A 12,621-nucleotide genomic window follows, 5' to 3' on the forward strand; every position below is an offset into this window, starting at 1 on the left:
TGGCTTAAAGTTGGTTTGTGAGATCATCTGTGTAGCTGTGTATACTTACGGCTTGTTTGTGCTCTTTGCTGTGTCGCGTTCCACGGTACGGAGACACCACCGTTTGTTTATCCGTCCTGCTTCTGGTGGGCTTCTGGGTGGTTTCCGGTTTCTGGCTTATTGCAGGTGGTGCTGTGAACATCCTCGTACGTGTCTTTTTGGTGAACGCACGTGCGCGTTTCTGCGGGGCGTGTAGCCAGGAACGGATTTGGTGGGTCGCTGGGTGCTTTAACATCCGTTCTGTGGGTGAGGACTGTGCCTTCCGTGACTCTTCTCACACTGAAGGCCACTTAGGTGGTTGGCAGCTTTTTGCTCTCATAAGAAGCTACTGCTGCATACATCTGATGGTGATCAGGGAGAGTGGCTGGGGCATTTATCGTGGGACATGGTCACACAGTTACCAGTCGTCAAGTGTGAACCCAGGGCCCAAGGACCCAAAGATGGTCAGGACATGGTCCCTGCCCTTTAGAGCCTCTTGGACTAGATCTGGGGCCAGCAAGTCACGTGAATGAGGCTGGTGGGCTAGGCATAAACATTTTTTCTTAGAATCTATAGTCCTTGGGGTGGCTGGGGGCTCAGTCAGTTAAGCATCCGACTCTTGATTTTGGTTCAGGTCGTGATCTCACCGTTACGGGATCGAGCTCTGTGTCGGGTTCCATGCTGAGTGTGGAGCCTGCTTGAGATTCTCTCTCTCTCTCTCTCTCTCTCTCTCTCTCAAAGAAAAAAAAAATCTACAATCGTTTTTGTCTGTTATTTTCACACTCTTGATGGAGAGTCGTAACCAAAGATCTCTTTTGCACAAGCACAGCAATAATGGCCACAACACTTGGCCTCCGTGTTGGAGAAGCAACAGGGAGAGGTGGGGTCTGTGGCAGGTTCCGGGAGCATGTGCCTCCATTAAAAGTGGCAGCTATTGTTCACCTCTTTTGCCCCTTGTCGTGGTGGAGGAGGGGGGGAGGCAGGCCAATACTTGTATCTTTCGAGAAGCAAGAGAATCTGGATTTTACGTGTCATTTCTTAAATGTTTAAATGTTGGAAACAGATCCAATTTTCAAAAGGTCCACGCTGCGTGACATACACAGGAGGACAGTGCGTCAGAGACTAGTGTGCAGATGGGAGAGGTGGGGCAGGTAAATGCAGTGTGGTGCCTGGATGGCGTCCTGGAACGGAGAGAACGGGGCTGGGAAAAGTGGTGGAATCAGAGTAGTGTCTGTAGTTTTGATGATAGTCCGTGTCTGTGTCAGCCTCTCAGCTCTCGCCCTGACCCTGGCAGTGAAAGACGCTGAGCACGGAAACAGGGCGAGGGGTGTATGGGAGCCGCTCGTACCATCTTGGCAGCGCTTCTGTAAATCTAAGGTTATTCCAGAACAAAAGGCTTGTTAGAACACTCACACCCACACACGCCGTACTGGGCTCTGGGCAGGTCAAGGAAAACACATGTCTGGATTCTGCTTTGTGGGCCGTGAGTTTGGCAAGCCATGTTCCAGACACCAAAAGCCCTTGACCTTGCCCTCTGGACCACCCCGACCCCCGCCTCCCCCCGCCGCCCCCACCACTGTCCAGGCACCAGACCTGATGCTGGTCACCTGGCTTCTTCCTCAGATGACCCAGAGGCGCACGGAGAGGCGGGCGCTGCGCTGTGAGCTGAGCGTGAAGGTGTTCGGGCACGAGCTGAGCGTCATGAACTGCGGGGTGATGGGGAGCCGCTTGGGTCGCCAGTCCTTGAGCCTGGCCGAGCTGGCAGTCAAGCTCCTGAAGGTACCTCAGGCTGGGCTCGCCCCCTCCCCACCCTGCTGGCCCCGTGGCATTTGCTTTGGTGCTTTAAAAGTATTACAGTACTTCTCAGACTTAAGATAGTGGGATTTCAAGCCAGGCTGCCCAAGTTCAAATCCCAGCTCCACCTCTTACCTCCTGGGGAGTGTTAACTAGTCATGGCCTCAGTTTCTGCATCTGTGAAATGGGAATGATATTATAACAATAATAGTGGGACGCCTGGGTGGTTTAGTCGGTTAAGCATCCGACTTTGGCTCGGGTCATGATCTCACGGTTCATGGGTTCGAGCCCCACATCAGGCTCTGTGCTGACAGCTCAGAGCCTGGGGCCTGCTTCGGGTTCTGTGTCTCCCTCTCTCTGCCCCACCTCCACTCGCACTCTGTCTCTCTTTCTGAAAAATAAATTTAAAAAAAAGTGGAAAACCAGTAAGTGCTCTGCATCGTGGGCGGCGCCCGCACTCCTTACCTGACTGACCCTGGGTCCCTGACCTCTGACCCTGATCCTTTTCCACAGTAAACTGTCTGGGTTAGAACTCGGCTTCACCTGGTTCTACGTACGTGGGTTTGGCCAGATGATTTCATGTGTTGATGGGCCCGGTTTTCTCCTCTGTAAACAGGGGACGATGATAATATCCCTTCCTTCCCCCCTACCCCCGCCCCTTGTGTGAGGATCAAATAAGGTCGTGTGTGCTCCGTGCACGCCTGGCCCGCTCCGGGGGCTGTCACCTGCATCACTACGGTTCTGTGACTGCAGGGGCAGGAGGTACAGGTGAACCGGAGGCTGAACCTGGCCTTGGAGGAGCTCACCTTTCCCACCATGTCTGGCCTTCCAGCCCGGCTGACCCTAAATGCCTCGGCTGCCATCAGCGTCCGAGTGCGAGGCACTGCCAGCTTCCAGCAGCCCCTGGATTTCTCTGTGAATGGTTACGTCAAGCCCAGGTAGCTGGCTCCTTGGAGCTGGGGGAGGGAGGGGGGCGAGGAGGGGCCTCCCCTTGCAGAGGGCTGCAGAGAGCGCGGGCACCACTCTGGGCTGGACGGGGTCCCTGCTCTGCAGACCATCCGTCACACCAGCTCCTGTGATTTGGTGGGTTTTGTTTTGTTTTGTTTTGTTTTTGTGCCAAGAGACTGTGAGGAGGTCCCGGGCAGCTATGCCCGCTTTATAGATGAGAACACTGAGGTTCAGTGAGGTGACAGCATGGGCCCAAGGAAGCACAGCGGTGCAGTCTCCTGCCACAGCCCACGCTTCCCCCTGCTCCACGCTGCCTCTGAGGGGAGGGGAGGAGGGAGAGCGGGAGGGCCATTTAAGATGTGTGGGCACCAAGTCTGGTGACACCGCATAATCACCCACGAGGTGGGCACTGTCCTCATTCCCGCCAATGGTGGAGGAGATGGGCTTCAGGCAGGTGCGCTCTGGGTCCAGGGCCGCACAGCATGGGCCGAGTTTGCTCACTGCTCTGTCTCATTCTGCAGCGGGACTGACTCGGCTGGCCTGTCTGTGCTTTCTGGGTCTGACGGGGGCAGTGTGGGCGTCCTCTGCGGGCTGCTCTTTGGCACGAAGACCCCGACTGGGGCTCAGACAGCCCGGGTCGCCATCCTGCTACCCTTCATCCCAGCCATGGGCCCCAAGCGGGTGGTCTCGCCTGTCCCGTCCTGTGTCTGTGCCTATGAGTTGAGGCCGACGATGGTGAGGACTGGGAGGACGGTGTGTGAAGGGCTCGGTGCCCCTGGAGTGTGGCCAGCGATGACCCCGGCGCACAGGCCGCTCTGGCTCGAGATTCGGAGAACAGCCGGGGCTGGTGGGCGAGTGGGCGCTGGGCTTACGGCCCCCCCCACCCCGGGTCTGCGGGACACAGCTAACGTCTGCCTCTCCCCTCAGTGCCCTGCTCCGGATCTCAGCGCAGATGGGCACGGTGGGTGCCCTGGGGCAGGCCGGGCTGAGGTGGGTGACCGGCATCCGGGGCACCGCCAGCCTGGATGGCGGGATCCAGGCGAGGAAGAGTCGAGACCTCAAGGTGCATCTGAACACGCCCGAGGAGCCTGTGGAGCTGCTCAGCCTCAGGTGGGCGGTCTGCCCCAGTGGGCGGGGCCGTGAGCGCCTGCCCCTGCGAGCGAGGGCGTGGGCAGGCGTGGGCGGGGCCTGAGGGCTCATGCACGCGTGTCTGTGAGCACCCGTGAGCGTGTGCACGTGATCGTCAGTGTGTGCGCCTGTGTGTGTGTGTGTGTGTGTGTGTGTTCACATGTGTCTGAGAGTAGAAGTGCGTGAGGTGAGCCTGTGTGTGTGCAGAAGGGGGTGCGTGTGAGTCTGTTAGGTGAATATGCATGTGTGTGGGAGTGTGTGTGAGAGTGTGCCTGTCTGATGGTGTGTGTGTTTGCATGTGCCTGTGTTAGTGAGTGTCCTGTGTGGGAGTGTGTGACGCACTGCGGGGGCCAAGGAGTGGAGGTGGGAGCTCTTACAGGGCTCTCTCCTGGGACCAGCTTGTTCCCAGCCTCCTGGAGAGGTGACAGTTGGACAATGTTTAAAACCCCCCACTTGCTCCTAGGCTAACCCAGGTCTTACGTGATTGTCCTTCTTCATGGGGGTCCTACCCACCTCTTACCTGTTTCCTTCCACTACCTCCTGCCTTTCACTCAGTCCCGCTCCCTCCACCCTGACGCCCTTCAGCCACCCTTTATGTGCTTCTAAAGAGGCCTCTTTATTCCCACCCCAGGACCTTTGCACTTGCTATTCCCGCTGTCTAGAATGCCGGCTCCTTCTCATCCTTTAAGTCTCTGCTCACATGTCAACATCTGCAGATACCCACACACTCCCAGCTAACGGAGGCCTTGCCCTGTCCCCAAGACAGACCCCATGCTGCCCCCATTCAGGTTTATCATGGCACTTGTCACCAGTGCTGTGGGTGAGTTCTCCAGAGGCCTGTCCTGCTCCTGGTGGCATTTGCCCTGGTGTCAAACTGTGGCAGCTCAAGGAGTATTTGTCCGGAGAATGAATGAAAATGACCTGTTGGGACTTTCCTTTTTCCCCACCCAGCTCTAAGCTGCACCTCGTCACCGGGGATGGCGTGAGGAGCCTCAGCGATGCCCGCAGCCCTTCTGAGGCCCAGTCCTGTACTGACAAAGAAGGTAGGCAGTAGGGTCCTTGCCACTGCTGTCCCCAGTTGGGCCTCTGGGAGCCGAAGGGACCAAGGACAACTCCAAATGCTAGAGTTGCTCTCCTGCCCGAGAAGGATTTATACCCCTTAACTCTGTGATTCTGCTTCTAGAACTCTACCCTGGGAAAACAAGCCAATAAAATGTGCTGTGCACAAAGATGTTCACAGCGTCATTATTTACAAGGGCAGAAAACAGGATACAACTCAGCGATCCAGTCCTGGGTGATTGGCTCATTATGAAGGCTTGCCAGCTAAGAATAGGTTGTTACATTTCCAGATGGGTGAAAAGTAACCAGAGGAAGAATATTTCAAAGTGTGGAAAATTTGTGCAGTGCATATTTCAGTGGCCAGAAATAAAGTTTTATTGGTACATGGCCGTGCCCATTTGTTGACCTATTGTCTGTGGCTGCCTTTGTCCTTCAATGGCAGAAGTGAGTAGTAGTGACAGACCATCTCTATGATCAGCCAAGCCTCAAGTATTTACTCTCTGGCCATTTGTACGAAAAGTAAAACCCTCCAACTTCCGGTTTAGTGAGTTACTGAGATATCCTATGACTTTACATTTTTTTAAAAAGTTTGTTTTTGAGAGAGAGAGAGAGAGCATGTGCAAGTGGGGGAGGGGCAGAGAGAGAGGGAGACACAGAATCCGAAGCAGGCTCCAGGCTCCGAGCTGTCAGCACAGAGCCCGACGCGGGGCTCAAACTCACAAACCGTGAGATCATTACCTGTGCTGAAGTCAGACATTTACCGAGCCGCCCGAGCAACCCAACCTGTAACTTTCAAACCCTGTAATGAAGGAGATATTTTAACAACATTAGAAAATTATCTGGTAATAACATCACGTTATTTTTCAGCAAAGCTGAAAAAAAAAAAGGGGGGGGGGGGCGGAAATTCTCCAAACCGGAGCAGATCTTTGTAGTCGTTTTAGGAGTAAAGTCGGGGAGGGGTCCATCTAAACGAACTGACCACTTTAGGCCGGGCGCTGTCCTGAACACTGACGGGCTCTCTCAGTCCCCACAGTAACACCAAGAGGCAGGAACTGTTCTCAGTTCCAGTCCACCGATGAGCAACACTGAGGCACAGAGATGTTTAGCAACTTGCCCAAGGTCACACAGCTGAGAACTGGCAGAGCTGGAATTCGGACCCAGGCAGTCTTGCTCGGTAGCCTGTGTTCCTCTACACACAACTGCCCACGCTCTTCGTGTCTGCACTGGGGTCCTCAAGCCAGGGTGATTTTGCCACCCTCCCCCCCCCCCCCAGGGGACATCTGGCGATGTCTGAGACAGTTGGGTTGTTGTAGCTAGCACAGCTCCTGCAACAGAGGCTTGACTAGCCCAGTACGTCAGTAGTGCCGAGGGTTGAGGGACCCTGGTCTACATGGCACTGGTTCCCAGAAGCAAGTGGAGAAGCTTTTCCTTTGCTGTGTGAGCAGCCGTGGGCTCCCGCCTGGAATTCTCTAGCTCTCTGCTGCCCAGTGCTGCCCACTCCCCTTTCTCCACAGGGTCCCGCACCTGGGGCTGGCAGCTGTGCACAGAAGTCACCTGGCCACCAGCTGGTCAGCCCTCCCTGCTCTCACTGCCTGTGTTGGCGGCTGTGACACTGAAGAAGCAGGACCAGGGCCTTCAGCAGTACCTCCTGGAAGCTGCTTATACCTTCCACCCCCAGGTAGGCCCTCTGGAACGGTCCCCCCTTCCCCAGCCAAGTTGTGGGTCTCCCTAGGTCTTCTACTCTGGGATCAGCCTCGTGAGGACATGGGGCTCCTCTCTGGAGCGGCTGGGCTGGGCTGGTCCAACTGTGGTCTGCCTCCTGCCTCAGGACCCTTGCACAGGCTGACCCTCTGTCTCTGGCTGTCTGACTTGTTAACTCTGAATCTTCCAGTCTCAGCAAAGCCTGCCTTGATGACCCCAATGCAGTCATGTTCTTTTGTTACTTGCTCTAATAGGACCATGCTCTTTCCCTTTAGATCATTTTCATGTCTGTTACTAAAGCTCCTTGGCTGCTGCCTGTCTTCCCCACTGGCTACTCAGTTCCCGGGAAGAGCTTCACTGCCTGGTTTTCTCTCTCCTGTGTCCCCATCATCTGGCACAGAATGGGCATTCAACAGCCTCCTCCTATCTGATCTCCCAGTGTCTGCTCTGGTATCCTTACCATCTGTTCTCCCCTAGCAGCCAGATAGGTCTTCTGAAACCCCAGAAGGTTCTTGTCCCTCCTCTGCTCAGAGCTCTCCAGTGGCTTCTGTCACTCTGAGTAGGAGCCAAACACCCTGAACCACTGGCCTGTCCTCGTCTCCCAAATTCTTTACCAGATTCACCACTGTCCACACACTGGTCTCCTTTTTTTTTTTTTTTTTTTTTTAAACACCAAGCACATTGCTACCCCAGGGCCTTTGCACTGGCTGTTTCTTCTAGCTGGAATACTCTTTTCCAGGCATCCACTTGGCTCTCTCTCTTGCTTCCTTTGTTTTCTCAAATGCCGCCTCCTCAGAGGCAGCCTTCTCTGACTACCCTGTCTGGCCCCAAACACTGAATTTGTCAGCAGAGTACCCCTTACCAGGTGCCGTCCTGTGTAGATTTGTGTCTGGTGGTCCCTCCCCTCTAGAATATAGGTGCCATGAGAATACGGCTCTTTGGGTGTCTAATGCTCAGTCACACTCCCTGTGCCTACAACTAGCCGCATACACAGTAGTGAACCTTTACAGGTAGCGAAAGAACGTACGATGATGCGGGGTCTGAAAGGGTGCTCTTGTCTTATGCTGTGTTCTCCTAGAAGCAGGCCTGAGTCAAGGATTTGGGTCAAAGTGATTAAGAAAAGGCTCCAGGACGACCTAGTAAGAGAGTGTGGAAGTTCGAATAGGGAAGGAAGAGGGGCGCCTGGGTGGCTCAGTCGGTTAAGCATCCAGCTTCGGCTCAGGTCATGATCTCATGGTTTGTGAGTTTGAGCCCCGCATGGGGCTGTGTGCTGACAGCTCAGAGCCTGGAGCCCGCTTCTGATTCTGTGTCTCCCTCTCTCTCTGCCCCTCCCCAACTTGTGCTCTGTCTCTCTATGTCTCTCAAAAAATAAATAAATGTAAAAAAAAATTTTTTTTTAAAGAATAGGGAAGGAGAAGAAGGTGAGTGGGGAGTGACATCAGGTGAAGCAGCAACTTCTTCCTGATCCTGGGGGAGCCCTGGAACATGGGTTTCAGGTCAGAGTGGAGTCCTCGTGAGGCTGGGAAGCTGCAATTTTTTGTTTTTTGTTTTTAACTCCTGTAAAAACGCACAGGAGGGCAACATTCTGGAGGCCCAGGTGCCAGGTGTTAGCACACTGTGCAGAGACTCATAGATAAGTGCGCTGAGCTGGATAAGGGATCTGAGGGGATCTGCTCAGGGTGCCCCTGGTGGATGCCATGCCTTGATCCTCCCCAGGCTATTTGCCGGACAAACCAAGTCCCTGTAGACGTTGTCCTGAGTTTCCGGTAGGACTTTGCTCTTCCCCAGGTACTGCTCGAGATCTCCAAATTTGCGATTTGGTTCTTGCCTTGCAAGGTCAAGGAGGAGCCTGAGAACTCAAGTTTTTGACTGGTGGGGATGCGGGTCTTCTCTCGGGAAGAGGGAGAACCTTCTGACTGGATGAGATTCTGGAGCCTGAGCAGTCTCCTGTGTTTCCAGAAGGACGGCTGGCTCCCTCGGGAAGCTTCGGCTCATGTCTTCATGGGCACGCCCAAGTCACACGTGCCCAGGGACGTCGGGGTGGACGTCAGCTACAGCTTGCCCCAGGGGAGGTTCCGGCTCAAGCTTCTGCATCTCAGGAAGAAATTGGAGCTAGACGGTAATGACCGCGTCCCCTCCGTGTTCCCGGGGCCCAGAGATAAGAAAACTGGCAGGATGTTGTCCTGGGGGAATGCAGGGGCAGAATGGCCAACCCTGGTCCCTAAACTCTTGTGTTGTCCCCAGGAAAGATCGAGACTCTCCAGAGCGGCCGCATGGGTCACCTGGAGCTGATAATGGACGACCGAGACGTCTACTACATCAAGGTTTGCTCCATATCTCCATATCCTCAGGCCTCCCACGTTGGCACCTGCCACCTTCCGGGCATATCCGGCCTGAGTCCCAGGGTCCCTGCTTACTAGTTGACGTCACCATTGCTGTGTCCTCCTCCCATAACATTTGTGACCTCTTGGTACTCAGAGATGTATAAAGGAGAGAAACGTGGGCTCGCATCTTACCACTTAGGTAAAAAAATCAGTCATATTAGTAATTCAGGAGCATGCTTTAAGGTCAGTAGAGAGAGGCAAGTTAAAGCATGCCGCTCCCCAGATTTCCAGAAGAAATAGCAGTGTGCACCCCAAGCAGTCTGTATTAGTTCCCCAGGGCTGCTCTAACAAAATACACCTCCCTCCCCAAATTAGGTGGCTGAAACACCAGAAATTTCTCACGGCTCTGGAGGCCGCAGGTCCAAAATCAAGGTGTTGGAGCCTCCGTGGCTCTTGGGACGCTGGGAGGCAGGATGTCCTCCATGCTTCCCTCCCAGCCTCCGGTGGCCTCAGGCATCCCTTGCCTGGTGGCATCTTTTCTCTGTCTTCACGCTGTCTTCCTCTGTCTGGGTCCAAATTTCCTCTTTTTATAAGGACCTCTGTCATTCCAGAGTAGGGCCCGGCCTCGTGACCTTATAACCCGCTCATATGCAAAGCCTCTATTTCCAAAGAAGGTCCAGAGGGAGATGGGGAGACCAAGGAGGGGATTGAAACCCGTAGGTTTGAGCGTCTTCGTTTTTTCTATTTATCAAGCAGCCATAGTGTGCCGGGTACTTGGAAGACAGCTCAGTGAAGGAGACACACACAATTTTCTCCTCTTGGGGCTTCCATTGTAACAGACAAAAATCAATAAGTAAATTGTACAGTGATAGGTGGGTATCAATGCAATAGGAAAAGGGAATCCTTGAGCTGGGCATAGGAGTCTGAAGGATCAGCCGCGAAGGCTATTGGCTAAGCTCCGTCCTCCGTCCCCTGTCCAGTCTGTCTCAGTTCTTATGGGCAGAGCTGGGCTTGCTGGCCAAGCCCAGCCCTGCCCCCGGTGATGCTGGGGCCTTTTTAGGGTCGGAGTGACCTGTGGCCAGCAGCTGGCGGTGAGCCCCGGCGGTTTGAGGCCCAGCTGGAGGCAAAGCTGGTGACGGCGGGCCGCCCTGTGGTCCTCACCGGGCACTTCAGCCGGCAGGCAGGCAGCCGGTTGGCCTTCTCCGTGTTGCTGAGCAACGTGCTGAGTGACCAGGCCCACTTGTCAGGTAGGAAGAAGGGCCTACTGCCCACTCCCTCTCTTCAGGGTGCCAGGCTACAGGAGGGGGAGGGCCAAGCACCCCACGTGGAGTCTCCATGCCCTCGAAACCTGCCAGTATTAACATCCCCCAAGGGAAAATCCAGGTTCCGTACCTGCTCATGCCTTCCCTTCGATGCCCCCCCCAGAGGCTCCCCTCGACGCCAACTACCTTCCATGAACCCCAGAACAGCAGCTTTTGGACTCTCTTGATTCTGGCCCATATTCCACCATGTGTAAAATGCACATTTTGCATTGTGACCCAAATTGCACGGGGCACGGCTTCAACCTTGAGCACGTGGCCTGGCCTGGGCACAGGCCAGCCTGGCAGGTGCCTGTCCTGATGCCAGAGCTGGGGTGCAGCCCTGTGGCTACGCTCCTCGTGGGTGTTCTGGGAGATCCTGGGGGGATGACGGCAGGTCCTGCTGGCTCTCTGGCGTGGGTATTCCGGGTGTTGTCACTGGCTGAACGTTGGGGTCGCAGAAACAGGTTTCCAAAGGCCTCCCCAGATGGCGTCCGAGGCATTGTTTTTCTCCTCTGACCTGTCTTGTTTTCTACTTGAAGACTTTTGGCCTGGACCCACAAAAGTGACTTTCGGGGTCGCCCCCGAGTAGTAGGGTCAGTGCTCAGACATCGGTGTTCCTCGGCAGACACCGGGGCATCCTTTCCACCAGCACCCCTGTCCCTGGGGCCCCCGGGGAGGGAGCCCCGGCCACACCAGGCCTGCCGCTCTCACTGCCCGCTCCCACCCCGCAGTGCTGCTGGAGAAGAAGGCGGAGGCCGGGCTGCAGGTTGTGGTCCTGGGCGGCGAGCTCTCTGTGCCGGGTTTCGTGGGGCTGCGCATCCTGGGTCTGGTGCAGCAGCGGGGCCGCCTCTGGACCAGCTCCCTGAGGATCAAGTACGGCCTCCTGGGTATGGACCTCGAGCGGGGCGGGGGCCGACGTGGCGGGACCCTCGCCCTCTCCTGGGGCTCTGGCTCTGGGGGCCGAAGTGCCGTCTTGCCTTTTGTCCTTTCATCACCCTGTTCCTTAGCCATCTGGTCACTTTGATGGCCCTGAATAGACCTGAGCACCCACCAGTTAAAACAAAAAAAGATACTTAAGTCTGTCCCTTAAACCCTCCCTCCCCTTCAGTAGGTTCCAGCGAGTGACGGGAAGTGGAGCGGATTCGGGGCAGGGGTGGGGGTGGCCGAGACTGGGCTGCGTGCTCCCGTGTCCCGGGAATGGGGATGGAGGGCTGCTGGCGGACGACGGGCAGGCGTCTCCGGTTGCCCCGCGTAGGTCAGGCGAGGCAGCCGGCGCAAGAATGCGGCACCAGCCAGAAGCTGTGGACGCGCAGTGGCTCAGAGGCAGCTTATGAGCTAGAGCTGGACCACGAGCTCCACTGCACGCAGGCCCCAGCGCTCAGCCACAAGGTGAGTGCCCTGGGTGGGTGGGCGGGGGCGTCTGGAGAGGGCCCAGAGCTCATCCCCGCGGAGAGATTTGGTCAAGGTCATGTATGGGAATGGGGCTGGAGTTGGAGCTGCAGTCTCAGGCTTCCGTCCATTGGTTCACTTGGTCTTTAGTGAGTATCTACTATGTGCCTAGCACTCGGGAGAGCTGTGCACAAGGCAGCGCCTGGCCTGTGCCATGCTGTTGCTGGGTGGCGGGGGGAGAGAGAGAGAGAGAGAGAGGCCCCCAAACCAAGGGAGCCGTAGGGGATATGGATGGTAAACAGGGCGGAGACTGAGGAAGCATAACAGTGGGGAATTTAGTTTGGATGGGGCGGTAGGGAAGGCTTCTTTGGGAAAAGTACATCTTAAGGTGAAAATGAAACCATGAAATGGCTCTGTTCCTATGGAAGCATGCTTCAGGAAGGGGACATGGCAAGTGCAAAGGTCCTGGGGCAGGAGAGCTGGAGCGATAGGAACTCGCAGTTTGCCATGGTGGCTGGCAGCGTGAGCAGAAGGGAGAAGCCGATGTTCCCTTGTTAGTTGACTTATTTCACATTTTCCTCTCCCCCTGGATTCTTGCCCCCATGAGTGCGGGATCTCCTCGAGTCTTCCTTGTTGGGTATCTGATGCCCAGTGCTGGACATAGTACCTACTTGGTCCTTGGGGGAAAATGTGTTCAGTGAATGAATACATGAACGAACCTGGTGTGGAGATGTGAGAGGGGGTGGCAGGATGCCAGGTTCGAAACCCTGATCCACTGAGGATCTATCAGAGAGCCAGAGGCTGCCGTAGAGAGGGGGGGCAAGAGGCCGCGGATTTCACTCAGTCCACGCTCAGGATTTAAGGGGTACTGACCACATAGTCTCAAAGGTGGACCATATTCTAATGCATTGTTTTACGAAATCAAAGTCAGTGCGAAAAGACATTCACCTCCTATGGAA

General features: G+C 55.5%; 1 protein-coding gene across 1 annotated transcript in view; it reads left to right on the forward strand.

Annotated features, from left to right (window-relative positions):
* The window catches only part of LOC121019514 (uncharacterized), a 147,847-nt gene that overhangs the window by 38,624 nt on the left and 96,602 nt on the right, over positions 1-12,621 (forward strand). Inside the window, exons 17-26 of the mRNA XM_040459030.1 lie at positions 1,642-1,797; positions 2,566-2,750; positions 3,688-3,870; positions 4,840-4,931; positions 6,462-6,625; positions 8,608-8,767; positions 8,893-8,972; positions 10,033-10,219; positions 11,005-11,160; positions 11,529-11,662. Coding sequence (XP_040314964.1) covers positions 1,642-1,797; positions 2,566-2,750; positions 3,688-3,870; positions 4,840-4,931; positions 6,462-6,625; positions 8,608-8,767; positions 8,893-8,972; positions 10,033-10,219; positions 11,005-11,160; positions 11,529-11,662 — 1,497 coding nt within the window. The remainder of the gene's footprint in view (positions 1-1,641; positions 1,798-2,565; positions 2,751-3,687; positions 3,871-4,839; positions 4,932-6,461; positions 6,626-8,607; positions 8,768-8,892; positions 8,973-10,032; positions 10,220-11,004; positions 11,161-11,528; positions 11,663-12,621) is intronic.

The sequence above is a fragment of the Herpailurus yagouaroundi genome, unplaced genomic scaffold (genome assembly GCF_014898765.1).
Source record: "Herpailurus yagouaroundi ecotype Mexico unplaced genomic scaffold, PumYag 222, whole genome shotgun sequence".
Lineage (NCBI taxonomy): Eukaryota > Metazoa > Chordata > Mammalia > Carnivora > Felidae > Herpailurus > Herpailurus yagouaroundi.